Source organism: Microcebus murinus, chromosome 1, assembly GCF_040939455.1.
Source record: "Microcebus murinus isolate Inina chromosome 1, M.murinus_Inina_mat1.0, whole genome shotgun sequence".
Taxonomy (NCBI): Eukaryota; Metazoa; Chordata; class Mammalia; order Primates; family Cheirogaleidae; genus Microcebus; species Microcebus murinus.
The window spans coordinates 3,129,019-3,156,432 of record NC_134104.1 but is presented as its reverse complement, the minus strand read 5'-3'; the positions used below and the strand labels follow the sequence as shown (position 1 = coordinate 3,156,432).

General features: G+C 56.3%; 1 protein-coding gene across 7 annotated transcripts in view; it reads left to right on the top strand.

Moving 5' to 3' along the window:
- The window catches only part of SLC37A1 (solute carrier family 37 member 1), a 74,774-nt gene that overhangs the window by 33,311 nt on the left and 14,049 nt on the right, over nt 1–27,414 (top strand). For all 7 annotated transcript variants that reach the window (XM_012779133.3, XM_012779135.3, XM_012779132.3 and 4 more), the window contains 11 exons: nt 2,113–2,245; nt 2,793–2,871; nt 4,749–4,884; nt 7,242–7,318; nt 8,107–8,273; nt 13,551–13,588; nt 17,362–17,442; nt 21,450–21,581; nt 24,125–24,215; nt 25,834–25,896; nt 26,395–26,480. In XM_012779133.3, coding sequence (XP_012634587.1) covers nt 2,113–2,245; nt 2,793–2,871; nt 4,749–4,884; nt 7,242–7,318; nt 8,107–8,273; nt 13,551–13,588; nt 17,362–17,442; nt 21,450–21,581; nt 24,125–24,215; nt 25,834–25,896; nt 26,395–26,480 — 1,083 coding nt within the window. The remainder of the gene's footprint in view (nt 1–2,112; nt 2,246–2,792; nt 2,872–4,748; nt 4,885–7,241; nt 7,319–8,106; nt 8,274–13,550; nt 13,589–17,361; nt 17,443–21,449; nt 21,582–24,124; nt 24,216–25,833; nt 25,897–26,394; nt 26,481–27,414) is intronic.

The window sequence follows — 27,414 nt, the reverse complement described above, 5'->3', positions numbered from 1 at the left end:
AGCGGAAGGGCCGCAGGCGCCCTGCCCGGGGCCTCCCCCATCACATGGTCTCCGCGGGTGGGCACTCAGCCCTGCCCGGGCCTCCCCCATCACATGGTCTCCGCAGGTGGGCACTCAGCCCTGCCCGGGCCTCCCCCATCACATGGTCTCCGCGGGTGGGCACTCAGCCCTGCCCGGGGTCTCCCCCATCACATGGTCTCCGCGGGTGGGCACTCAGCCCTGCCCAGGCCTCCCCCATCACATGGTCTCCTCGGGTGGGCACTCAGCCCTGCCCGGGCCTCCCCCATCACATGGTCTCCGCGGGTGGGCACTCAGCCCTGCCCGGGGTCTCCCCCATCACATGTTCTCCGCGGGTGGGCACTCAGCCCTGCCCGGGCCTCCCCCATCACATGGTCTCCGCGGGTGGGCACTCAGCCCTGCCCGGGCCTCCCCCATCACATGGTCTCCGCGGGTGGGCACTCAGCCCTGCCCGGGCCTCCCCCATCACATGGTCTCCGCGGGTGGGCACTCAGCCCTGCCCGGGCCTCCCCCATCACATGGTCTCCGCGGGTGGGCACTTGGACACAGGCAGCAGCAGCCGGGCTCTGAGAGGCAGGGAGCATGTGACAGCACTACCTTCCTAAGCTGCCGAGAGGCCCGTGCTGGTGCCTCTGGGGAGGGCAAGCTCTGCGGAGAACTGCTGGGCAGATAATGACTTGGCAGAGCCCTTGGCTGGTTTTTAGGGCAGTGTTTAATTATAGCAGAACAGCCAGTGATGATGACAAAGCCACATGACCGCAGAGCAGCTGTGTCCTGTGTACCATATCAGGACTCAGTGACATGTGCCCAAGTGCAGCCGCTGTAAACCAGGGTGTCCAGCCCAGGCTGACCAGGGCCCGAGCAAGGACAGCCTTCTGGAGGTGGCCAGCCTCTTGGCCACTCCCTCTTGAAGAAGGGACAGGACTTATGACCATTGTCCTCCTGGTGACTGGGCTGGCTCCTTGACCACTGAGCGGTGCCCTGACCCTGGAGCCAGCTTTCTGCATGGCTGTCCAGGCCCCTGGCCTCTCCCAGATTCCAAACCACTAAGGATGCCCTCTGATCCCGTGGTCCCCTGAAGGACACTCCTGACCACGAGCACCCCTGCTGTGCGCCCTGCTCACACCTGATGGCCAGCTCATCTGTGTGGCACGAAGCCTTTATGAAAGAGGCCCCATTTCTCGAGGGTTGCCCTGTCCCAAGCACTGCAGGAAAAGCCTGGCATTCAGCATCCTGGGTCCCAGTGATGGTTCTGCAAGTGAGCAGGGAGGGACACTGAGGCAGGGACCGTGAGTAACATGCTCACACAGCCAGTCAGCCCTCCAGCTCCCGGCCCTGGGCTTTTCCTTCCACACCTCTCAGATGAACTCCTCCGACCCGGCCCCACTAGCTGGCTCTGTGACCTTGGCGGGCTGGTGGTCTCCTGCCCCAGGTACTGTTTTTAAGTTGAGGCATAATTTGCACTTAGTAAAGCACACAAATCGTGTCTCGCGTGGCAGATCTGTACGTGCACCATCGTCTAGGTTAAGGCACGGGCACTTTCCAGCTCCCGAAGGTGCTTTGTGCCCTGTGGTTACCCCCGTAGGTAACTAAGATCCCTGCCCCCTTCACAGGCATGTGTTGGCCTGTTCTTGAACTTCTTGTAAATGGAATCGTGCACCCTGGACCCCTCTGTGTCTGGCTTCTTTGGTTAACATTATGTTTGTGAGATTCCTCCCCAAGGTTGGGTGGAGCATTGACTTGCTCTTTTTCATTATCGTGCACCGTGCAACAGTGTGCACCTAGGAAGGTGTGCCCATCCTTCCCTGTGGACAAGCATGACAGCTCCCAACCTTTGTCTCTTGATGGCCACCTGAACGTTCACGTTAGCTGTGCGTGCGCCCGGGAATGGGGCTGCCGGAGAGTCCGTGGAAACATCACCTCACCAGCAGGCGCACATGCTGCCCTCGTCTGCATCGCCCTCCTCCAGCGCAGGGGCCCTGGCGGGCTGGGAGAGGAAGGCGGCTGCCCTCGCACGCCCCCAGCCTCCCAACCCCCCACCGAGCCTCACTGAGGGCACCTCCTCTCCTTGCTTCTGTCCCCTGCGCGTCCCAGGGTGAGCTCCACAAGTACTGCGCTGCGTGGGATGAGGCTGAAGTCAGATTCAGCAGCCAGAGCAGCAAAGCTGGGTATGTCACCCCACACCAGCTCCTGGACAACAAGACGGACTGCGGCTGGGCGCCGTTCGGTGAGTTGGTCATCAGGCCATCTGTGCTCGTCCAAGCTGTCCTTTCCGGGTGCTTCTGGCCTTGCTACCTTTAGCAGCAGTTATGCTGTTCTCGGATATAACTGGATTTCCGTGACAGCCGTGTGCTGTCAGGCAGGGATCATGCCGTCTCCAGGGCCCATGTGCAGAGCTCCCGAAACAGGGGTCTACTAGCGGGTAAATCTGGGGACGGTCATTCACGTTTTGTGTGCCAGACGTGGAAGTTAGGACCTGCAGAGCATAAATGTGGGTGGGATAGGCACTCGTGCTGAAGAAAGGCCAGTGTCGCACGGAAAACAAATGGAATAAATCAAGTGCCTGCCCACTGTGAGCAATGGGAACGATGTGAGTATTTAGCGATGATTTGAAAATATGGTGGCTTTGTTCTCTTCTGCAAGAAGCTGACCAGAGGATGTGCTTCCGTATTTTCTATGCTCACAGCCCTCTCTTTCCACTTTCTGAGGATACGCAAAGTTAGAGACCCGGTGTCTTTACTGAACTTTTCCTGTTGATTTTCCACTCCACGTAGATAAGGACAACTATCAGCAGTTGCTGGGGGCCCTGGACTACTCCTTCCTGTGTGCGTACGCCATCGGGATGTACCTGAGGTAGGTCTGCTCGAGGTCCAGGTCTTCCTGGGTACCAAGTCCACTCAGTGCAGAAAGGACCGAGGGCATGCCATGTACACAGGCGTGCGTGAGACACGGCCCTGCGCGTGGGGTGCTTCCCTCGGCTCTGTCCTTAGTGTTGACGTGTAATGGGCACGCCGCCGAGCTGTGTGCACCTAGCGGGATGTGGACGCAGAGGATTTAGGCATCCCGGCCATTCTGCTCACTGGACACAGGCTGCCCTCAGCGCCCCTGGCCCTGGGGTCCTGGGATGTGGTCATTTAGGAGCAGGGGAAGAGAGGCTGTATGTGGTGCTCAGAGCCCACCCTCTCCTGCAGTTGCCGTAGCCACCATCTGTTTACACGTCCCAATAACGAACTCCAACAGCGGTCAGGACGGCTGAACCAGTACGTGCTGGACGTCCCCACCTAGATGCCCACCCGGGCCCCACGCAGAGCTCTGCGTGCAGCAGAAGGAGCACTGCGTGGCAGGTGGGGGCATGAACTCCAGACACGGTCCCTGACCTACCACCTGCTGGGGGGTGGCCTTGGGAAAGTCACTATACCTCTTTGGTCCCATTTCCAAAATGGGGGAGATCGTAGTTCTTACGTCGCAGGATTGTGGTGAGGATTAAGCGAGTCGATGCACATAGAAGCTCAGAGCAGTGCCCGGCACATGGTTCACACCCAGCCCGTTCTTGATCCCACGCTTAGACTGACCTGGGTGATGGGACATGAGGCTGGTCCATTAAAAACTGGTATCATGTCAGTCCAGGTTTTTTGAAAAAGGCATTATAGAACTATCTTAGTCTGCTTTCTGTTACTAGAATGGAAAACCCAAGATTGGGTAATGTATAAAGAAAAACGGTTCATGTAGCTCAAGATCAAGATCAGGCGGCTGCATCTGGCAGGGGCCTGATGCCGCATCGTGACGTGGTTGAGGCATCCGTGGTGGGACTGCGTGGGAGAAGGGTGCTCGGGCTCACGCGGAAGACACACAACGCAGGGGCGACTTTGTAACGACCCCTCTCGCGGTGACTAACCAGTCTGGAGAGAGCGCACGCCCCCAGAGCCGAGCCCCAAACGGCTCTAGTAGGTAAGGCTCAGGAGGTTAGCTCTTCACTGAATCACACTGCTGTCCAAAAGGAGCGGAGTGATCCTGCCCCAGTGTTTCAGGCCTTGCCTTAAAGCAAAGCTTCTGTCTTTATTTTTTTTATTTTTTTTTTCTTTTATTGTTTCTAACATACCAAACATCTGCTTCAAAGCTTCTGTCTTTAAAACGGTGAAAGTGCTTGCGGCAGGAGTGGTCGCTGGGGGAGCGGCTGGATGTCATTTCCCGCTGAGCCCGTCCAGTGGGCGCTTTAACACGATGACTTAGTCACAGCTCGCGGGGCCAGCGACTTGCCCAAGGTTATACGTGATCCCTTTCCATGACATCTGCCTGTAGTTTGACAGTTGAAATTTAAAAATACTCTATACATTTACTGGATATTGGTTAAATAAAAGCAGGATTAACTAGCAGGACAAGTTCTTGTTTTCTTTGATAAGTCCTAGTGTTTGAATTTTATTATTTAAGTTAGCGACTTTGACTAGAAATAAAAGTCTTTTTTTTTTTTTTTTTTTTTTTTTTTTTTTTTTAATACAGCTCTAGCTGGTGTAGAAATAAAAGTCTTGTAAGATGTTACCAGCTGCTGGTTTCTCGTGAGTCAACGCTCTATAGGGAAATAGCTGCATTGAATCTTCCTGGAAACTATGCCTTAGAGGTCTCAGAGTTCAGAGAACAGCGTGGAAACATCCGGAAAGAAACAGCCAGCCGGTTGTTTACATTCTGGGTGTGTTTGTTTTCTCATGTTTGTCTTTCCTTTTCTCCACCCGCAGCGGGATCATAGGGGAGCGCCTGCCGATTAGGTATTACCTGAGCTTCGGGATGCTGGCCAGCGGCGCCTTCACCGCCCTGTTTGGGCTGGGGTATTTCTATGACATCCACAGTTTGGGATTCTACGTGGTAACTCAGGTGAGGGCTGGGTCTACGGCCCACATTTGTAGGCTTCCGTGGTGAGTGGGTAGGTGCCTAGGATTAGGTGAGGGGAAGGGTCAAGACTGTGTCCTGTCCGAGGTCAGGGGCAGCTGACATACAGGGTCCTTCCTTTTTGTTCTGCTCCAAAATTCCATCTGCCAGGAGGATGTCTTAGTTTCAGGAGTTGCCTCCTGAAGAATCCTGTTCATCAGTCCCCAGGCGGGGGCCGAAGCTCCAAGCTCTCATTCTGACTTACCGTGGATAAGTTTGGGACATTCTGTCCCGAAACAGATTTGACCACTCAGGAGCTGGAAGTTGTTGTCCAGCTGAACTCCCAGCTGGAGTTGCCCCAAAAGCTGTGGCCAAGGAGTTCCCGACAGGGAGTGCCTCAAAGTGTCCCAGGAATGGCTGGTTTGGATTCCAAAGAAAGAGGTACTAGGTGCCAGGAGCCTTTATTAGGAGAACTCAGGTGCAGAGGGAGCTACGTGTGTTTTCTCAACAGACAGCAAGACAAGGAATATTCTACCTGGGTCTGTGTGCACTGAGGGGTGGGTATGGAGTTGGTGGGTCGTTTTTTTTGTTTGTTTGTTTTTTGAGACAGAGTCTCGCTTTGTTGCCCAGGCTAGAGTGAGTGCCGTGGCGTCAACCTAGCTCACAGCAACCTCAAACTCCTGGGCTCAAGCAATCCTCCTGCCTCAGCCTCCCAAGTAGCTGGGACTACAGGCATGCGCCACCATGCCTGGCTAATTTTTTCTATATGTATTAGTTGGCCAATTAATTTTTTTCTATTTATGGTAGAGATGGGGTCTCGCTCTTGCTCAGGCTGGTTTTGAACTCCTGACCTTGAGCAATCCGCCCGCCTCGGCCTCCCAGAGTGCTGGGATTACAGGTGTGAGCCACCGTTCCGAGCCTGGAGTTGGTGGGTTTAAGGAATTTGGTTCAGAGCCAGGGCTCCTTCAGTGTTCTGAACAACAACCTAAACACCTTTATCAGTGCCTGGAAATGTTCGCGAACAGCTTGGGTTTAAGCCTACAGAGAAACCATGCAGCTGGCCGGGTCACAGAGCATCAGGACAGAGAAAAATGTGGGGGGACTGGGGTACCTGCAGATAGTGGTATGCAAGGGTGCAAGGAATGGCTGCCTTTGCAGGCACTGGCAGCAGAGCGGGGCAGGAGGCAGTCAGTGTGGAGGGAGGGTCGTTGAAGGTGCCAGAAGGTGGGAAGGCCGGGGACAGCCCTACTGGCTTTGCTCTTCGCGCTGGGCCCAGCCCTTCAAGAATCGCTTGTCTTGAGCCCTTCCTGTTTATTGTGGGTAAATGTTGACCAGCAGTGGAAAATGACCGGAAGTAATGATGCTCAGCTCTGGTTGTGTGATGCTTCTGAGGCTCCCCAGATAGCCCTAGGTGGGAGAGGGAGTTACAAAATCACCAAAGCATATTGTATGCAATTTTGCTCTTTAAGATTTTGCCATAACACTTGAGAAAGGTTGGCTGTTTTGATTATAAAAGTGATTCGTGCTTGTATAGTAATATAGAAAATGAGAAGGAAGGAAGAAACAATTTTCTGGACTCCCAGCAAGCTCCCGGGGTGAAAGCCAGGCCTGCTCGGCCCAGAGGCAGAGCCAGGCAGACCAGCAGCCCGGTCATCGCTAGAGGCCCGGCTTAGCTTGGCTAGGCTGTCACTCGCACTAGGCTGGCCCTTGCCTCCTGTAGTCTCGCAGAGTTGCCCCCAGTTCCCAAGACACCAAAGCAAACCCACCCACCAGTGCATTCCCTGAGCCCTTTCCTGAAACGCGAGGTGTTCTTGGAAAGCCCAGGATACTTTCCTCGGGCGCTGAGTCAAGACTGTGTTTGTTTCAGAGAAGGGTTAAGGACAGTGCCTTCTTCACAACGTCGTGAGCGAAAACATGCAGTCTACAGGCCCTAGTTACAGTACAATTCTATAAACAGTTCTATAAAAGGGAGAAAGACTTTCTCTCCATCACGTTGTGAGGTTCGGCAGAGATGGGGAGGCCTGGCTCCCGGCTGCGGCTGGGCGTTGTCTCCTAGTGGGCGTCTCGGCTGGGCTTTCTTTTCTTGTTCTTCTCTGCTTTAAAATTTCCATTCTAGGCATGCATTCCTTTTGTATATATGGTTAAAAATATACACGTATAGTTTAAGTTTCACATAACTGTACAATTTAAAACCAGTCTTTGGCTGTCGAGGCTCACGGAACACAGCGCTGTGCTCCTTTTTGAGAGAGTCCCAGCTCTGCCCCGAGCCTGAGCGCAGGGACCAGCTCCGGAGCCTCCCGGAGACGCGTCTCTGGGGCGCGTTTTCCGCTCGCGCTGAGCTCGTTTTCCGGCCTCTCCCGCAGGTCATCAACGGGCTGGTGCAGACCACGGGCTGGCCCAGTGTCGTCACCTGCCTCGGCAACTGGTTCGGAAAAGGAAGGTGAGAGAAAGGAGCCCCGTTCCAGTAGCATTTGTTTTCTAAAAGATTCTGCTGAAAACGAGACCACTTTACTTTTAGTTCTTCTTTAGACTCATTGCAGCAAAAACTCTTTAACTAGTCTCTTTAAGATGATTGAAACTTGCAGGGCTTGGAGTTCTGAAATTCGGACGCCCGAGCCCAGCCCTCTGTGTGGTGGGCAGGGTTGGTCTGTGCCCCTCAGCTGTATCCCCGACAGCTGCTCTGTCTGCCCTGGCCCCGGGAGCCTGTAAGAATGTGGAGTGCAGGCCTTGCCCAGGACTTTTGAAGCAGAAGCTGCATTTTAACATGGAAGTCTGAGAAGTCCTGACCGAGGGAGCAGAGCTGGGACCAGCTCTGGTGATGGGAGCGCAGCCCCGACTCACCTGCAGATGGCTGTGTAAAAATGCAGCTCAGCCTGGCCAGAGCTCGCGTCGCGGCGGAAGACGGCAAACGGACGGGAAGCCGAGACTGGAGGCGTGCCGTGGGGCCTCTGTCTTAGGTGCTGGGCCCCGTGTGCGTCGGGGCCCTTTTCCTCTTTTTAAGTATAAGATAATTAAGCTCTGAGGAAAGGAATGTGTGATTATACAGCCTGAGGCAAAATAGAAATACCTGTGGCTCTCCTGTGGCCGGGCCTCGTCTTGCGGAAGCAGTGTCTGTCTGCGAGCTCCCTTGCGGACTTCGATGCTGACCCTGGGACGCCGTGGCTCTGCTGCGCGCACCGAGCCACCCAGGCTTCTGGGCGCCACCGTGCTGTGTTTGTTGCGTTGCAGGCGAGGTCTGATCATGGGCGTCTGGAACTCCCACACCTCTGTGGGCAACATCTTGGGCTCGCTGATTGCTGGCTACTGGGTGTCCACCTGCTGGGGCCTGTCCTTCGTCGTGCCCGGGGCCATCGTGGCGGCCATGGGGATCGTGTGCTTTCTCTTCCTCATTGAACGTAAGTACGTGAGGCCTCGGAGACCACCCGGCGCGAGAAGCCGTGGGCGCCTTGGCTTGGGGGCGGGAGTGGGCCACCGCGTGGTACCGCGTGTGCACGGGCTGCTCTTCCTCTTCCTCGTTTGTGTGAGGTGGCCAGACTTGTGCAGGTGGCCAGGCCGGCTCTCTCCGTGTCTCACTGGACTTTCTGCTGTTTCCAGATTCTGAAGTGACCAGTGTCTAAATTCCCGAAAGACCAGTGTCTTTCCCATTGTCCTACCCCCACCCTTGCCCAGGGCGTCAGGCGTTGGTGTGTGGGAGTCTCGCAGCTTCCTCCCACCCAGGGTGCGGGCCCAGCCGGGGCTACCCCTGCTCCCCCGTCTGAAACGTACCTGCCGGCTTATTTGCTTTCTGTTAAGATACACCTCAGACAGTGTCATAAAGCCAGGGCATGACTGAAGACGTGATTAATATCTTAGGTAAAGCGTGTCTACCAGAAAATCACATTCCTTGTTTCATTTCAGATTCAATACCAAACCTTTGATTTAATTGAATTAGAAATTAATTTTTAAAGTTGCGGTGCGAGGCCCTGATTTTGAAAGTATTACTAACAGTCGCATGAACGGCAGAGACGCTGGCACTGCCCAGCCGTTCTGTCTGGGGCTCTGATCCCACGAGCTGTTCTGATAGTGGTGTTCCGGGAGAATCGTGAAATCACGTGGGGCCAGGTAACGCCCCACTGCTGACCTCGGGGAGGAGAGCTCCAGCGTCAGCCCTCCGTCCACTTGGACAGCAGTTATATTCGGCTTTGCGTTCAGAACTGAAAAGTGAATGTGTGTTCTATTTAGTTTCTCACTTTTCTCTTCTTGCTTAAGCTAATCTTTTAATTTTTAAAATAACTGCATCTAGCCAAGCTGTGAGGTTTGAGGCCCTCAGGCCCGTCCTCTGTGCCGGCACAGTGGAAATAAGCATTCAGGTGAGGACTGCTCAGCACACCCGCTGCTGGGAGCAGAGGGAGGGCCCGGGCTGCTCAGCTCCCTCTCACCGCGTCCACAGGGGCGGTTCCCGCCCGGCAGCGTCTCATGGTGCCCTGCGCAAGGGCGTTGTCACCGGCAGGGGCTCCCTTGCCAGCGTGCCACGCTGGCTTTCAGCTCCAACTGGCGCATGTCACTGGCGTTCAGGGAGAGGCCACTCCTGCCACCTGTCACCTGCAGAACAATGTGCTTCCTCTTCCTGGTGCCCAGGGGCCCCTGGGTGCGTCCTGCCTGAGGCCAGAGTCCACGGGGGACTTTGGTTCCCTTCCTCACCTGGTAAAGGGCTTGGCTCTGGGGCAAAGAGGAAATGCGGTGGAGGGCGGAGCGTGTGGGACAAGGCGCCTGCTGGCGGGTGGGATCGTCAGCTCAGTCACCCAGGAAGGCCGTTGTCCCACTCGGCGCGGGGTTTCCGAGAACAACGCAGCTCTGGTCTTCTGGGCAAAGTCAGAGCCTCCCTCCCCCAGCCGCCCTAGTGCTGCTGAGGGGATGCGGCGTGGGTCACGCTGAGAGGTCTGCCCGGACGGGCGCTCCTGGGCCTCCCTCCTGCCCCAGGGCCACCTGCTGCTGTGGCCTCGGGGCCCTGTGTCCCTCCTCCTGGTCCGCTTGGGGACAGGAATGCAGTCTCAGCTTCAGTCTCAGCTTCCTGGGGCCACCAGGCCTGGAAGACTCTTCTGGACGTGTCACCAGAACTGACCCAGGGTCAGATGGTGCCTTCAGAGCTTCCGGCCTCCTGCTTGCTCAGTGCGTTTCCCCCAGCTCTGAACGGGGAAGGGGCTGCGTTGCAGGGGCCGGTGCTTTGGAACCAGAGCCTCAGTGTTGCCCTCCCCACCCCTCTCCTCGCCGCCTTCCTCCAGTCCTGGCAGCTTTTCTTATATGTATTATTGCCAATAAGTATGTTTAAGATTACTCCTGTTCCTCACGGTACTGCCACAGATTTCCTCTCCCCTCTCTTCCTTTCGTCCCCACCCCACACCTGCCCTCCCTCTGCCTTCTTCATGCTTCGAGGGACAGGGTCCCCAGTTCTCCCGTCCTGGCTCACTCACGTGGGCGGATGCTCTCTCACCTGCCACGGAGCCTGGCCGTCCTTGTCGTGAAACTCTGGCCGCTCCTGCTCTCTCCCCGAGCTTCCCTGAGGCTGTCCCAGGGCCTGGTGCTGCCGTCCAGCTGGCATGTCCCACAGGAGCCCCCGTCGTGTCCTCCCACCAGGCGCTGGCCATGCTCCGGAGGCCGAGTCCACGGCTTGTATTGGAACCTGCAGTTGCTCTGTGCCTGCGGGGACTGGAGACGTCTCTCGGGCTGTCTGAAGGAGCGGCAGCACCTGCCTGTGCACTGCTGCCTCCCCCTCGCAGTTGGGAGTCTGTGGGGTGGCTGGGCAGTGAATGTCAGCACCCCCGTGGAGTGCCAGGTGCTGTGCCCAGCCTGGCCACACGGCTCTCCGAGGCGAAGCGCTGGTCCTGTGGACGGGGCCGGGCGACCTGCCCGAGGTCAGACGCTGGTTGGGAAGTGGCAGGTACTGGCTCCCCCACTCAAGTTCTCATGGACTTCGGCCCCGGACACCTTGGGTCCTTAGGATGGGGCTTGTGGGGTCAATTAACATTTTTTTTAGTTTATACAATTAAAAAACAAAATTTGTTAATGATAAATGGTATCTTCTCTTGCAGAGATAATCTCATTTGAAACATATTTTTCCACAATGGGAGTTTAGTTTCTTAAGTCATTGTTTCTCAAGTCTGCGTCCCTGGAGCCCTGGGGCTTGAAAGACTATCTTGGGGACTGTAGGAACTCTCTTCTTTCAAAAGCATCTGAACACTATTCAGTTTGGGAAACACTCACTGCCCACTGGTGTCTTCTCAGTAGCTGTCATTCTGTCCTACAATGGGTGAGTAGCCAGTCTCAGAGAGCACCTGTCCCCAGCCACAGCCCACCAGGCCACGTCTCAGCCCAGTCCAGACACTCTCGTCCTCCACTCCCCCTCCTTCTCTACACACCCAAGCACCCGTGGGAGATGACGTGAACGTGCCCATGTCCCAGGTCCCTCTCTTTCCTGCCTAGGACTCCTGGGCACTGGGGAGGCCCCCAGCGGCCCAGAGGAGGTTGGCCAGGCCTGTGGCCTCCCTGTCACTCTGGTGTTTGGCTTCTGAAAGCCACCAATTCCCACTGTCGGCTCCCACCCCTCGGCAAGGAGGCCCTGGCCCCCACTACTCAGATCCGCCCCATGGCCAGGGAGCCCAGAACCTTCAGGGACACCCATGCATCCTCTGTCTCTAGGGCTGTGGGCCTGAAGGGCATCTCCACCCACGTTCCTGGTTTTTATAGGGACCCCTAGCTATTCTCTCCTGTGTGTTTTGCCTCTGGGACTTCCCTTTTGAGCAGCCTGTCCAGCCAGTCCCCCTGGAGGAGCCTCCCCTCGTGCTAGGCCCAGCTGTCCAGCGCCCCAGTGTCTCTGCTTGTCTGCACGGGCAGGGAGCTCGGTCTGCAGGCTCCGGACCCCTGTTCTGCCTCACCCAAGCTGGGCTCTTGTCAATGGTCTGGGGCAGGCACGATGATCCAGATGTCCCCCATGCCCGGGTCGGCTCTGGCCAGAGGGCATGCTGAACTGCAGAGGGCTGTGCAGGACAGAATAAGCCCACTAGAGCCTCCTGCCCAGGGAAGTAGCATGGTATCTTGCCCCTGTGGCTGGGAGGTCGACTGTGTCTGAGTGTCGAAAGAGCTGTCAGCAGTGATGAGCAGTGCCGCGTGCAAGAACAGCTCTCTGCAGGCAGGGAGAAGTGTCGGGTGTGCCGAAGTTTGTTTCTGCTCCCTCCTTGTCCCTAGTCACTGGCCCTGATTGGGCTCTAAGGACACAGGTGCCCTGTTCTTGTGGCCAGAAAAGGTGGGCTCTCCTGCTCCTTCACTCCTTTCTCCAGCCCAGGGAGAGCCCCAAAGACAGGTGCCCTCCGAGACACCCACCCCTGCTGTCTCAGTCTCTCTGGGTGTGTTCTGTGAAGCTGTTCTCAGGCGTGTCCCAGCCGGGGGACATGCGTGCTTGTGCCCTGCAAGGCAAGAGCTTAGGAAGAGCCATATAGTGGGACTAGCCACACCTCACAGCAGTGGGGACCCCTGGCTTACCCCTGGGGGGCGTCACAGGCTGGGTGAGTGACCTCACTGGGGAAGACTAGGTGAGCTGGCTGGCGTCACTTTACAGTGGTGCCTGGACCCCACAGGTGGACCGTGGAGACTGCCCAGCACACCGACCCCGCGTCCCTGGTGAGTGACCTTGGCCCTTGGGCTGTGCCCAGCGGGGAGTCTGTGTTTCAAGGTGGTAAACGATTTTATCAAAAGCCTTGAAAAGCCCAGGACTTCGGGTGGGCGGAAGGACGGGAGCAGAGGCGTTTAAACACAGCCTTCTGGAGTCCAGGGAAGCGGCAGGGCTGGTTCTCGCAGACCCGCAGGGTCCCTCGTGCAGTCTCAGGTTGCTGGCTGCATTTTGAAGTAACAAGGTAGAGCCTAGATCTGTCTTGTTCTTCCCGCATTTCCTCCCTTTTTCACATTTACAAAAGACTTTTTGTTCTGTATCAGGGTAGATGTTTTGTCTCCACTAATTTTCATTTCCAGTGAATTCCATAACATTAAATAACTCATTACGGTGTTACTCTAACCTCACTACTCTGATGTGCCTGTCCTGTTTTTGTGTTTCCTTCTGTGCTTTAAGCGTGTGCAGAGTGGCCTGTCAGCACGGCGTGCCCGTGCGCTGCCTGAGTTTGTTGGCCACGCTGTGGAAGCGGTTTCCGTATCACAGCGGGGTTCCTTTCATGGTCTTTGGCACGTGCTGGTGGTGACCTGCCGTGTCCTCCTGCTTCCGTGGGGGGTGATGGGCTGGCCCAGTGGTGCCCTCACCCCTATCTGGTTTGCTGTGGTGACGGCTTTTTTCATAAATGTGTGCCAATTTAGCAAAAGTGTAAGACGGTAACTTGTTTCTCTTAAAAATAAATGTTGTGTCTATTTAAGGTGTGCAACAGGGTGTTGTGGGACGGGGAGTGAAAAGCTACGACTAAAGTGAACAAGTTAATGCAGCCACCAACTCACAGAGTTTCCCTTTTGTTTCTCGTTTTTGTTGTAAGAGCAGCTAAAAGCTATTCACTGAACCTGAGTCCCGAATAGAGCACGGCGTCACCACCTCGAGCCGTGCCTAAGATCTCTGGGCTGGCTTGGCGTCGCGTTGCCGTGGGTTTCCTTCCTCGCGTTGGTGACCGAGTTCGGCATCCGACTCCCATTTCCTCTTTCAGATCCCAAGGACGTCAGGTGCTCCTCCACGCTGTCCACGGTAAGGACCTGCCCTCCCTGTGTTGCCGTCTCCCGGGAGCCGTGCCGGGCGCTCCTCTAGCCTGGCTTTGTCTGTGCAGTGTCGGTGGGAATCAAAGAAAGTGTGGACAAGTGTCCGACCCTCCAAATACTGGCCATTCCCGGAAAGGGTTGATAACCTTATCAACAAAAACCGAGATGAGGTTCGACAACCATCCAGGTGGAGGACTTCGGGCCCAGGGTGACCAGAGGCTGGGCCTGGCCAAGTGAGGAGCTCTGGCTTTCCCCGGGGGTCCCAGCGTGGCTGGAGAGAAAGGTGTGGGTGAGCAGCTGCCGTCCACCCAGCGCGCTGTTCCCTCCCTCCTCCCTCTGCTCACGCCCAGCCGGGGAAGGCCCTGAGGTCGGGACTGCCCACAGCGTAGCCCCATGGCAGAGCGCTTGCCCTGCCACCTCCCCACAAGGCCAGCCCTCCACTTGGCACCAGTGCCCTCCCCTCCAGTGGCCTGTGGCCCAGGCTCCTGCGTCACCCCTGCCCTTCTCCCCTCCAATACCACTCTGGTGCACATATAGCATTCACCACCATCTTGGAAGAAAGCCTCTCTGGCCCTCACACCCGCCCCAGGCGGCCCCTCCTCTCCACAGGCCTCTCCATCCCACTGAAACAGCCTGTCCAGGTGCCCAGCAGTTTCACGTGCACATGCTGTGGGCAGCTCCCCTGCCTCATGCCACTCAACCTGCCACCTGCACCGACAGGGTGGTTTCCTCCCGCTCTGTGCAGTCCTCTCCTTGGGCAACACGCCGGCCACGCCTGCGCAGGGGGCTCGCTGGCGCCTTCTCCTCTGCCCGGCCCAGCGTGGGGCACCCCCGCCGCTCTCTGCCAGACCCAGCGTGGGGCACCCCCGCCGCTCTCTGCCAGACCCAGCGTGGGGACACCCCCGCCACTCTCTGCCAGACCCAGAGTGGGGGCACCCCCGCCGCTCTCTGCCAGACCCAGCGTGGGGCACCCCCGCCGCTCTCTGCCAGACCCAGCATGGGGACACCCCCGCCACTCTCTGCCAGACCCAGAGTGGGGGCACCCCCGCCGCTCTCTGCCAGACCCCAGCGTGGGGACACCCCCGCCGCTCTCTGCCAGACCCAGAGTGGGGGCACCCCCGCCGCTCTCTGCCAGACCCCAGCGTGGGGGCACCCCCGCCGCTCTCTGCCAGACCCAGAGTGGGGGCACCCCCGCCGCTCTCTGCCAGACCCAGTGTAGGGGCACCCCCGCCGCTCTCTGCCAGACCCAGTGTGGGGGCACCCCCGCCGCTCTCTGCCAGACCCAGAGTGGGGGCACCCCCGCCGCTCTCTGCCAGACCCAGTGTGGGGGCACCCCCGCCGCTCTCTGCCAGACCCACCGTGGGGGCACCCGCCGCTCTCTGCCAGACCCCAGTGTGGGGGCACCCGCCGCTCTCTGCCAGACCCAGTGTGGGGGCACCCCCGCCGCTCTCTGCCAGACCCAGCATGGGGGCGCCCCCAGCTGCTCTCTGCCAGACCCAGTGTGGGGGCACCCCCGCCGCTCTCTGCCAGAGCCCAGTGTGGGGGCACCCGCCGCTCTCTGCCAGACCCAGTGTGGGGGCACCCCCGCCGCTCTCTGCCAGACCCAGCATGGGGGCGCCCCCAGCTGCTCTCTGCCAGACCCAGTGTGGGGGCACCCCCGCCGCTCTCTGCCAGACCCAGCGTGGGGGCACCCCCGCCGCTCTCTGCCAGACCCAGTGTAGGGGCACCCCCGCCGCTCTCTGCCAGACCCAGCATGGGGGCGCCCCCAGCTGCTCTCTGCCAGACCCCAGCGTGGGGGCACCCCTGCCGCTCTCTGCCAGACCCCAGCGTGGGGGCACCCCTGGTCACTCTCTGCCAGACCCCAGCGTCAGGGCACCCCTGGTCACTCTCTGCCAGACCCCAGCATGGGGGCACCCCCACCACTCTCTGCCAGACCCCAGCGTGGGGGCACCCCTGGTCACTCTCTGCCAGACCCAGCGTGGGGGCATCCCTGATCACTCTCTGCCAGACCCCAGTGTGGGGGCACCCCTGGTCACTCTCTGCCAGACCCCAGCGTGGGGGCACCCCTGATCACTCTCTGCCAGACCCCAGTGTGGGGGCACCCCTGGTCACTCTCTGCCAGACCCCAGCGTGGGGGTACCCCTGGTCACTCTCTGCCAGACCCAGCGTGGGGGCACCCCTGGTCACTCTCTGCCAGACCCCAGCGTGGGGGCACCCCTGGTCACTCTCTGCCAGATCCCAGCGTGGGGGCACCCCTGGTCACTCTCTGCCAGACCCCAGCGTCGGGGCACCCCCGGCCGCTCTGCAGCCTCTCTTCCCCTTGCTGGCTCCCAGGCCAGGGCTCCCGCACTCCCGTAGGCGTGGTCTCCCCCATCTCCAAGGTCACAGACCCTCCGCCCCTTGACCTCCCCGGGACACGCCTGGCTGTCCTCAAATTTAACATGACCAGAGGAGACTTTTGATTTCACCCCTAAACCCGTGATCCCCTGGCATCCCCATTTTAGACAAGGAGCTGTTGTCACCCCACGGACAGCCAGGCCCACGGGTCACCCAGCTCCCCCGTCCCTCATTCCCACACCCCGTCCTTCTCCAGGTTCCCTCTGTTCTGCTCTGGGTTTGGGCTGGGGCTGTGGAAGGGAGACCCTCTCACCTCCCCCTCCATGGTCCCAGACTCCACCTCCCTCTCTCCTGCGAGCCGCTGCTCATCAGCCTCCTGGGGCAGCCGCTCTGCACCGCTGACGTCCCTTCTTCACACGTCACTCACAAAGACTTTCTTGAAACAGCAGTCAGAGCGAGCACGGCCTTGCTTAACCGTAAGGTCATCCAGCGGCTCCCACTGCATTCAGCATCAAGTCCCCTTTACCTGTCTGCGGCGTCTCCCGCTGACCTGTGAGCCCAGGGGCGGGCCCTCTGGGCCTGCACTGAACCCGGTCCTGGGCACTGCCCGGGGCTGTCGACAGAGGGAGCCAGAGAGCTCACTACCTGGGCCTCTCCGAAGATTGTTTTGTTATGATTTAGACCAGTGTGAATAAATAACATCTTCCTGAGTATAGAATCTTTATTTCAAAGGAAGTTCGTATTTCATAAACAAAGAACAATGAAAATCTTACTGTTACAGAATTTCAAGAATCATTTTTGACACTGTTAATTATCTTCAAAGGGCTTTCAGCATCGAGACTTTTAGGAATAGTGACCAGGAAACGGTACCTTTATTTAGCGCCCAATAAACTGCCTTCATTTCTTCCTCTTTCCACTTGGAAACGGGAGGTAATTTTTGAAATGACTCTCTGAGTTTTGGAGGCAGCGGTGTCACCGTTTCTCGCTCCCTGCCCCTAGCGGTGAACTGCCTTCCATGGTGTGTCCTTCCCTCCGCATCCGTGGGCTGACTTAGGAAGGCCTGTGTCGTCGCTGGCTAAAGGAAAGCCTCGGTCTGTTTTACTTTTAAATGCCTTTTCATTTCAAAACCATTAAAAAGTTTCAAGGCCATTAAGGAAAGTTAAGTTACCTCAATCAGCATTTTTACTTTCGTTATACCTTGGTCTTGGCTATTCCTCCAAGAAAATGTTTTATATTCACATTCTGTTATCTGAGAGTCTGGGGCCCTGAGATGAACCTGATCGGCCCACTGTTTTATGTAAATCATTTGTGTTATTTTCTCTTGGTAGCTTTTTTTGTGGAGATAGTATCCTTGCTGTAGTAAAGTTAGGTTTAATTTCTGGTTGTTGATTCAGTAATTGCTCTAATTACATTTTTTTCTCCCAGCATTCCAAAGGCTATGAGAATGGCACGAACAGATTCAGACTCCAGAAGCAAATATTAAACAGCGAAAAGAACAGGCCTCTGGTAAGTTTCGAGTGACTTCCACCTCCTAGCATGTCAGAGCGGCAGGAAAAGGCCTTCAGGCCACGTCGGCCGTCTGTCCCTCTGCCTTGGTGACATGTGTCACAGATATCTAGAGTCTCATTGCATTTCTTCAGAAAATTTTGAGTTTGCCCTTATTGACTTTCTTTGCATGGCAAGATGACTGACTTTATGTTTTGTAATCACATTTGAAAGTGATTCATTCACGTAACAACTATCTGCACTTGTCAGTGTCCCGAGCACCGTTCCAGGCTGGTGGGGGTCGGGCAGCAGGTGCAGACAACGAGCAGAGATGATGTCGCGTGGCACCACGTGCCAGGAAGGCAGGGTGAGCAGGCGCTGTTCCCAGCGTGGCCTCTGCCCAGGCTCCCCCAGCAGGTGACGTCGGGGCTGAGCTGTGCAGGAGGGGAGGGAAGAGCACAGGTGCCGGGCGGAGGTGGGAGGTGCCCACAGCATTGACATCGTAGACCAAGAACAGGTGAGGGAGCAGCAGAGAGCATAGAGTCACCTTCCCCCCCTCCTCTGTTCGGCAGACGAGGAAGTCAAGGCGCAGAGATGCCTTGCCATCTGCGGTGGTGGGGAGGCCGCCTGCAGGCCCAGCATCGCCGCCCACTCTTCCTGTTCAGGATACTTCTAGAAGCGCCTCACGTTACTTCTGCTTAGCCAACTACACTAAGCCACGAGGGACATTTTAGATTTGGTTTTAATCATTGAAATGATAAGCTATTTTCTTTTCTCTTTTAAATCAAATAGCTGAAAGGATAAATGTACTAAATGTGCTTCTAACTTTTTTCTTTATTGCCTAGGGAAATTTATTTGTGGTGGTTGAAGTATTAGAAGAGGGAAAAATGATGTCTCATGCATCTGGGTCCTTGGATGTTGGGGAGAATGTAGGCAGTGACTGATCCAACCAAAATGCTTTAAAATCTGGACTCACTTCTGAGTTTCGTTAAAAAGAAACATGTCTAACTCAATGCCCACACGGCTGTGACTCCTCTCTGACGATATTGAAAGCGTACCTTTTCCTCTGAGTCAAGACCACAGGCCCTTTGTCCTGCTGTGGTTACTGACCCAGAAAAGCAGGCCTGGTTTCTAAGTATAGCTCCCTCTTTCCTCTTCTGTCCCTTCCATGAACAAAAGCTTGTCACTCACGTGCCGCCAAAGAGCCAGGTGCATACTTGGAGGCCCTCTGGGTCTCATTTCAGATGACCAGGACGAGGCAGGTGCTACCTTGCCCCCTGGATCTGCTTTTAGCAGGCCCCTGCCGCTGGCCCTTGCTCTTGGGTCAGGGTCAGCAGGCAAGTGTCCCACGAATTTGGCCGGACACTCTGGCTGTCCCTTTCCTGGAGTGACCCAGCTCAGAGGCACTGGGCTCAGAGTGGGGTGTTGCCCCTCCCCCAGCCTCTCCCACTCTTCAGACAGGCCCGATAAAGTCTCTCTTGCTAGGCATGATTCTGAACCCCTTAGTGAAGAAATGTGTAAAGAAAGGGAAGGAGGGAGCAAATCCGAAAAGGAGAAAGAGGTTCTGGGAGCACATGGCCATATAGCGAACCCTCCTCAAGCCCTCGTGGGATTTTTAGATGGTTTCTTGAGATGGTCGTACTTGCCCTCCTCAGCTTCTCTGAGGATCCCCTGATGGGCTGAGGCCCAGCCCCTGGTGGGCCACCAAACACCGAGCACTGCCTGGGCGCTCTGATGCCGCCGGCTGTCCAGCTGGCTCGCTGCATGCCAAGTGGGAGTCCCCCATCTCCTCTGGGACGGCTTTTCCCGCAGTGCAGCTGCAGACAGCAGGGGCAGCGGGGCGGGCTTAGCACGTCCAGATCAGAGCAGTCATGGCACACACGGCCCGCGTGCTTCAGTGTGTTTGCTTTTTGCTGTTTGCTTGTGTGCGCGCATTAGTGGCCGGAGCCCTTCTGCTCTTTGAAGGTGTAAGCCGCAGGGTGGAGAGCGCTGGCTGCAGAAGCCCCGCCCCCACGGAGGCTCCACGGATCCTGTGTGGGCTTCAGGGCTGCAGGTCGCCTGGTGTCTTCGCCCGCCAGAGGTTCCCTGTTTGCTGTTGAGGGGAGACAAACGTGCCCCCGTGTTTATTTTGGAAAACCAGCCACGACCTCACACTTTCTTTCCCATCACCTTTAGGAGCAAACTACTGGGATTTGGTAGCTGTGAGCACAGGGCCCATGCTCCAGAAAAACAGCCTTGCCTGTCTAGGCGGCTTCTTACTGCTTAGCTCAGGAGCAGAGGTTCTGGGTCTGTGGCTTTGAACCAGCCTAGCAGGCAGGTCCCTGGAGCACTTTATAAATCCAGGAAGGGCCATGAGTACACCCAGGGCACCTGGGCTTACCTGTGGCCAGGTAGGTTTTCCGTGGTTGGCCTGTGGTCGGCCTGTGGTCATTGTTGTCTGGGTCACGATGCTCCTGTCCTGGCTGAGCAGGCTCTTTTCACTTTATTTGTCCTCCCCACTGGCCCCCCTTCATCCCCTGCTTGGCCTACTTCGAGCTTGGTCGTCTATGAGTCCTGCAGCTCTCCGCTTGGTGCACATGGGACGGCCCTGGGGCTGCTCCCTGAGGCTGCTGTAGTTGGGCTGGGGACAGCCGGGACATCAGGGCTTCTCCAAGTCCCCCAGGAGACTCCACTGTTTAGCCATGGTTGAGAATTACCTATTTGGTCTCCTAAACTGGACAGCTAGCATAATGCATGAGAGAATAGTTTATTCCCAAACTCAAATCATGGTTCTTTGTTGTCATATGCCTTCATGGAATTGTCACTGGGAAGATATCAAGCTTTTACACTAGAGTTTTGTCCTCTTCGTGCCGAAACATCAGAACATATGGTTAAATGTGGAGGTGTTCATCAGAGATGAGCTCTTGATGCCTAGGTCCTGGTCAGGAAGCCGGGCTTCGCGGGGACACAGGTCCTGGGCTGCCCCGGGGTCACGCGCTGGGTGCCTGGTGCCCAGATGGGACGGCACTCACCACCTGGTCTTTGAGATTTCTGTTTCCACTGTAGGAGAATTCTAAATATCAGGAGGAAGGGATGTGGAATGCATTGCCATTTTCATTTTCTTTTTTAAAAATTTAACTGCATTTTGAATCCAACATATATAGGTTATGGTGAGATAAACACAGTAAAACCTTTTTGGGTTTCTGGAAAGTCTGAAATACATAGAGGCATTTGTCTTTAAGTCCTTGAGCTTTGTAGTTCATTCAGAAAGAACACTGCTCTGACTCAAAACCCCACCCTGACTTGAGGAGTTACTTTCTTTGCTTTAATGAATGCAAACTTTGTCCTTAGAAATGTCCAGTCTATCAGAATTCACAAACATTGGAATTGGTTTGGTGAATTTAAAATAATGGTGTTATTTCCTATAATGTGTATCCATTGTGAACTCCTAAAAGATATAGGATCTTGTGAAGAATTTCTTATTGGCATTTACATAAAAATTACACATAATTCCACCACTCAGTTGTAACCACTGTCAGTTTAGATATTAGCTTGTCTGTAGAAACAGCTCCTATAGTTACCCACTTATATAGGTAGGTATGTAAACATTCTTTGACATTATAATGGACATACAATTTTGAATTATGTATTATTAATATTTAATGTGTCATAAGGATTTCTATGTCACTAAAATATTTCAAACTTTTTTTCCAACTGCAGTATGTCATTTATATGGATGTATTTTAATTTTCCGATTTTTCTCAATAGTGATGTAACATCCATTTTATTGTGTTTTTTCATTTTTCAAAAATAGATTCCTAGAATTTCTGGATCAGAGGATTTTGTGTGTTAATGGTATTTCACAAAAACGCGCGAATGCTAGTGATTATAAAGCAGTGACTGTGGTGAGGGTTTATCCAAGGTGTCCCCAAGATGCTAGTGGAAAACGGAATCGTCCAGCGACTTAGTTTCAGGAATCCTGGCCTCACTTCAGCCGGGTGGCCCGCTGGTGACACTGATCTGTCTTCTTTTCATGGGTCCATCTCCAGGACCCAGAGATGCAGTGCTTGCTGCTGTCGGACGGGAAGGGCTCCATCCATCCCAACCACGTCGTCATCGTCCGGGGCGACAGTGGAGGCGGCACGGCGGCCATCAGCTTCACAGGCGCCTTGAAAATCCCAGTAAGTAACGGCGCCTTCAGAGAGTGTCAGAAAGAGCTACTGGTGCTGGCTGCGAGAAGTCTGTTCCGTTGATGATCAAACTTAGAAAAAGAAATCTATGATTACAAACTCCGTGGATTAGAAATACATAGCTCAAACCATTGGGACTGAATATGGCAGCAGTGATGTTTTGTTTGCCTCATACTGTGCTTAAATGTTTTTTAAATTAGTTTTCTCCATTTAGAAATTCAGAAGGTGCATAGAATTTCTGAAGTAAGGCTTCCTGCCTTCACTTGAAAAACAGACAATCTGGCTGCACTGGGCCTGCACCCCATGTGTCAGAGGCTGGGGAGCCCCGTGCCTCCCTGGTGCACATGCTCCCCTCCCCCCTCCTGAAGGCTTTGAGTGTGAGCTCCGAGAGGCCCCGCCACTGGGTCCTCTTCTGTGGCCTTAGTTTCCCAGCTCAATTTTCTTTTCCCTCTGAAGTGCTTTGGTCACACAAACTGTGGTCTGATTGCCCCGGGCATGTAAGGGAAAAATATAAGCAGCTGCAGGGAGAGAAGCAGTAGGACCCAGGCATTTGGCTTGCTGGTCCCCGGTGGGCAGCTGGCCCTGCCCCTGCGTGGACAGGCATGCAATGGGTAGGGGGCGGGGTGTGCGATACTGAGATTTCTTGCTGCTTTGGATTTCTCTTGTATTAAATCCACGGTCTCCCTGGGCAGTGATTCTGAAGAGCTAAGCACAGGACGTGGAAAAGCAGCATTCTCTGACAGGGTGAGCCACAGAGGGTGACAAAGGCAGGGCCAAGAGCCAGAGCAGGTGGGGGACAGGCCCTGCTGTGTGGGCTGCACTGGGCTGTCCAGGCCCTTGTGCTGCCAGGCCCGTGCCCGAGGGCACCGACAGCCACACGTGGCTCTGCTCACAGGTGAGACCGGCAAGAAAGGCAGGGCCTCGGGACGGGGGGAGATGCTAGAAGTATAAACATTAAAATAACATCACAGAAATGAAAGGGCTGCGAACTTCTGCTTCAGAACAGAAACCACCTTCCATGCCCAGAAGAAACTGGGTCTGCAGAGGCCGCCCCTGGAGCCGTCTCAGCCGGGGCCGAGCGGTAGAGCCCAGGCCCGGGCACCAGCACCCTGGGGAGGTAGCTGCGGGTTGGCTGTGGATGTTGCTGGTTTTAAATGAGACGTTATTTTTAAAATCATGTTCTTCATAACAACTAGTAACCTTTGCTGTACCTCACTCCACAGCTGCCCCGAATCCTTTTGCTAAAGTAGGATGCATACAGGCTGCATAAATGCAAGTTCCACAGTGGGCGTGTGGACAGCTCAGGTGTCACTGGCTGGCCTAGCTTAACCCTCGCCCTGCCACTGCAGAGAGGGGGTCCCAGGCCAGCATGGTGCGGGTCTGGGCCACTGTCTCCTCACCTGCAGTTCCTGCTCCGTGCCCGGTGTGATCCTTTGTGCTGTGAGGAGGCAGCGTGATCACAGTGCCAAGCACAGTGCCAGGCACGGGCACGCGTGCAGGAGATGGCACACGCCCTCATTCTGGCGCGTCAGCGGGAGGACAGTGAGGCGCTCAGTTTTGGCATGATGTGGGGAGATTGAGTGCTGTGCTCCCGGCCCAGTTCTGATGGTGTTGCTGTGCCCAGACAGCGTGGGGCTGGGCAGGGGCAGTGCCGTGCCTCAGTGGCACTGGATCTTCTCACTCAGAGTTTCCAAATGCAGTTGTCATCTCACAAGTGCCACCTCCTTCTAAAAGCAGACTAACAATGAAACACAAACAGGCATTTCGCAGAACTCACCAAACTCCAAACCTCATCCCCGTTAATCCGTTTTCTCTTCTCGATGTTCCGGCGCCGGCTGGTTTGTTAGGCACAGTGGGGCACAGGGCAGCGCCCAGGCCCGCGTGTCGGACAGACGGGCGGACTGAGTGCTCGGTGTGTTTCCAGGTCACTGACCACTTGCAGTTTCAGTTCCAGGGAAAAAGAAATGGCCATTAAATGCTTAGTAACCAGGTGACTCCACCATGGCTGTGAGCCACAAAAACTCCTGGATTAGCTAAGTTTTCTGAGTGATGCAGGATAAGAATCAAACCAGTACATTTTTACTGACTTTAATCTGATGCAGAGACGTTCGGTTTCAATCTTAAAAGGCAGCCTCCATTCAGAAATTCACAGATTTCTTAGACAAATAGAGTTTCCTGTCTTCACTTGAAAAAAGACAATCTGGCTTTACGGGGTGTCTCCCCCATATGACAGCAGTAGGGGGCTGAGTCTGTGACCCCCAGACCTCTTAGGGCAGCGCCCCCCACCCCACCCCCCACCCCACCCCCCACCCCCATGCACCTGGCGGCCATGGGCTTCCCTCTGTCGGCCCCTCCTCCGTTCCACGTCCTCGCCGCACCGTGCGGCCATCCTCACCCTCTCCCGTGCGTGTCTGTGTGCGGAGGCCAGGCCAGACGCAGGGTGCTCCCATGGGGACGAAGCGTCTGTAACACTTGTGTGTGCACAGACACCTGCCAGGTGCACGTGTGAGGGGAACACCGGCTCTCCCTTCCAGGGCGTGATCGAGTTCTCGCTGTGTCTGCTGTTTGCCAAGCTGGTCAGCTACACGTTTCTCTTCTGGCTCCCGCTCTACATCACGAACGTGGGTGAGTGACTGCCGCTGGGACACACTCGGGACGTCTGGGCAGCGGCTGTGACCCGCGCTGTCTTCCCTCTGCTGGTCTCCGTAGTCTTGGGAACGCAAGGCCACACGTGGTGATCTGGGAGGCATGCTTCTGAATTAAACACATGCCTGAACATTGACAAAGAGAATTTGGATATGCAAGTTTTATTGCCATAGTGATAACCTCTATGGTGCTTAAAGGTGGACTTGTCATGTCCCAGCCATGGCTGCCAACTCCATGGGGTGCTTCCTATAACGGGACAGCCTGAGTTTGAATTTGGGCCATGCTAGACTTCGGATCACAGCAACACAAGGCCTCTGGGGTCTGAGCTAATCAGGCCTGGAAACTGCTTCTGGGAAATGCGCCCTAATTTTAGGGAGGCCTGGTGGTTTGTCTTACATTTTGAAAGTCCCACAGTGGCTGTAGCTATAGACTATGACAGAATATACTAGTAAAATAATACAGGCACACCCCGTATTGTGTGCAACCACAACGGGAAAGACAAGAGGCCATGGGCAGCTCTCAAGCGAAGGGGACATGAGTGGAGGAGGCTGAGGGGTGGGACAGTCAAGGCACACGCGGAGCCTCCCGGCCCAGGGAGCAAGGAGGAGAAGGGACCGGGGTCAGCAGGGAGGTGCAGGCTCTGGCGACGCAGCTGGGACGTGCACAGACCACATGTTCCCCATGGGAGCAGAGATTGACGGGCGCCCGAGGCTGGAGGGCTGGACACCCAGGTGGAAGTTGAGGCGGTAGTGAGGGGACCACCTACAGGCACCCCCAGCAGGGACAGGGCGGGCAGGTAGGTGGCAAGGAGTGCCCTGGGGTTCAAGGTTCCTCCCATGTCCAGCGGCCCCGCCTCATTTCGGCAGGTGAGCTGCACATGGTCTGGGCTGGGTGGGCCTTGGCAGACAGGCCGTGTGCGGTCTCTCTTCCTTTATTCCCCAGGGATGACAAAAGAAGGCGTTTTTAGGACTCCAGGCTCGAATCACTAGCATTCCCAGTCTGAGTGAGTGAGCGAAAAGAGCCGCGCTCCCTGTGTGTGCGGCTGAGGTTTAGGCAGGACCCGTTGACGGACGGCCCCAGCTGCTCCCCAGAGCGCAGTTCTCATGTGCGGGCCGACCTCAGTTCAGCTGGGAGCTCAGGGCCTGGGCCGGATCTGGTGCAGAGTCCCGCCAGGGTGTCCTGAGGCCGGGCTTTCCTTATGTATAGCATGACCAGGTCCCAGTCCCTTCTGTATCTGAAGTCTCCTGGTCACACGGTGTGTCGAGGCGCCTGGGCTTGTTCTCCAGGCGGGTTTCACGGCCACTCTGTCCTGTGTCGATCTAACTTGGGCACTGCCCGAGGGGCCGCTGAACCAACCTGGGTGGTAATTAGCCTATTGGGTCCCCACCCCGGTCTGGGTTTAGAGCGTTTCATCCTTTCTGTTCTCCTCGTTTTTCTAATCTGAGTTAACCGGTGATTGCTACTTGGTGTAAATCATGCTCATGGAACAAGAGAGCCTTGCGTGGGTCTCATACTACCACGAGGGGGCGCCCTCCCTGACGCTCAGGGAAGAGCGTGTCCTCGTGAACTCACACTGTGCTGTCTGTCTTCTTAACAGATCACCTGGATGCCAAAAAAGCAGGGGAGCTCTCCACCTTGTTTGACGTGGGCGGGATCTTCGGTGAGTTCACGGCCACTCGGGCAAGGCTTTAATGGCACTGTAAGCACCTGTGGCCCCCGAGCTCCCTGAGTTGCCTGCTGCTGAGGGGGACCGGTGTTCCCCAAGTGCACTCAGCCCCACAGTTAGGCCATCACTGGGGCGGGGGTTCCTCCCTCTCTTCCTGGGCTCTGCGTCTTCATTTGAGTGGCTTCCTCAGGGACAGCACACCTCCCCGGGAGGTGACAGGCTGGCCGTGTTCAGACCCTAACAGGCGAAGGGGCTGTGGGGCTGGCCTAACACCCCAACCCCAAGGCCACCTGCTCCGCTGGGCAGGGCCTCCAGCCCCGCACCTCTGACCACAGCGAGGGCGCCTGCTGGGCAGTCAGGCCTGGGAAGGCCGCCCACTGGTGGTGCGCGAGAGAAGGGTTGGGAAAGGAGACGTTCCCCGGCTCCTGCGATGGTTCCTCCCGATGGGCTCACCCCAGACAAGGCACCTGAGCCTGCCCCTCTCCCTTGCAGGTGGAATCCTGGCGGGTGTGATCTCAGACCGGCTGGAGAAAAGGGCCTCCACCTGCGGCCTTATGCTGCTGCTCGCAGCCCCCACGGTCAGCCCCCATCTGCGCCCCGACGCCACACACAGCCTCCCCACTGTCCTCCCTGCTGGTGGCACCCGCCTCCATCTGGCCCACACTCTGCTTTCCTGGTGGCTCCTACCTCCTGGCCTTGAATACCTCCCTGGGCCTGGTGGGGCTCCCTCCATGCCACGCCCACCCCTGCACATGCGGACGTCCACCGTGGGCCATGCACAGGCTGCTCCTGTCCTTGGGGCGCCCCCTTGGGGCCCCCCCTGCCCCGACAAGCTCGGGCTCTGCCATCCTGTGGGATGCCTGACACCCACCCAGCCCCCAGGCTTATGGACCCCTCCCACCGTGACACTGATTCCTGCTACTTTCCAAGCTCATGACCTTGGGCAAGTCACTTCCCCTCTCTGTGCCTCAGTTTCCTCATATGAAAAACGAGAATGACAGTAGCACCACCTTATAGTATAGCCGTGAGGATTAAATTAAATAATAGCAGCTCATTACTGTCTTTATCCTGACACCTTTAGAGGTAACCTCATTGTGCCTCACCTTGCGTTGTCTTGTGTGCACATCTGCTCTCCACGAGGCTGTGGCTGTCCCCGGGGCAAGGCCCAGTTGTCAGGCATCTTGGGGCCTTGGATGCCGCCTGACACAGGCACGCAAAGGACATTTAGTAAAGACATGACTGAGCGGGCCCCTTGCTGTGAGGACTCTCGTGCCACCAGGCGCAGCCGTTCAGGGCAGACGCACACCCGAGGACTCCGCAGTGAGACTGCAGATGAGCTCAGGGAAGGCTGCCTGAACCGAGCACGTCAGTGTGGTGGGTGTGCCCCGCAGGGCCCCCCAGGTCACCTGGGGCACTTGGTCAGAACCCGCACTGCTGGGACAGGGCCCAGTGCCTCTTTGCCAAGCACCCTCTGGTGCTGTCTTCAGACAGGCTAGGCAGGGGATGTGGCCT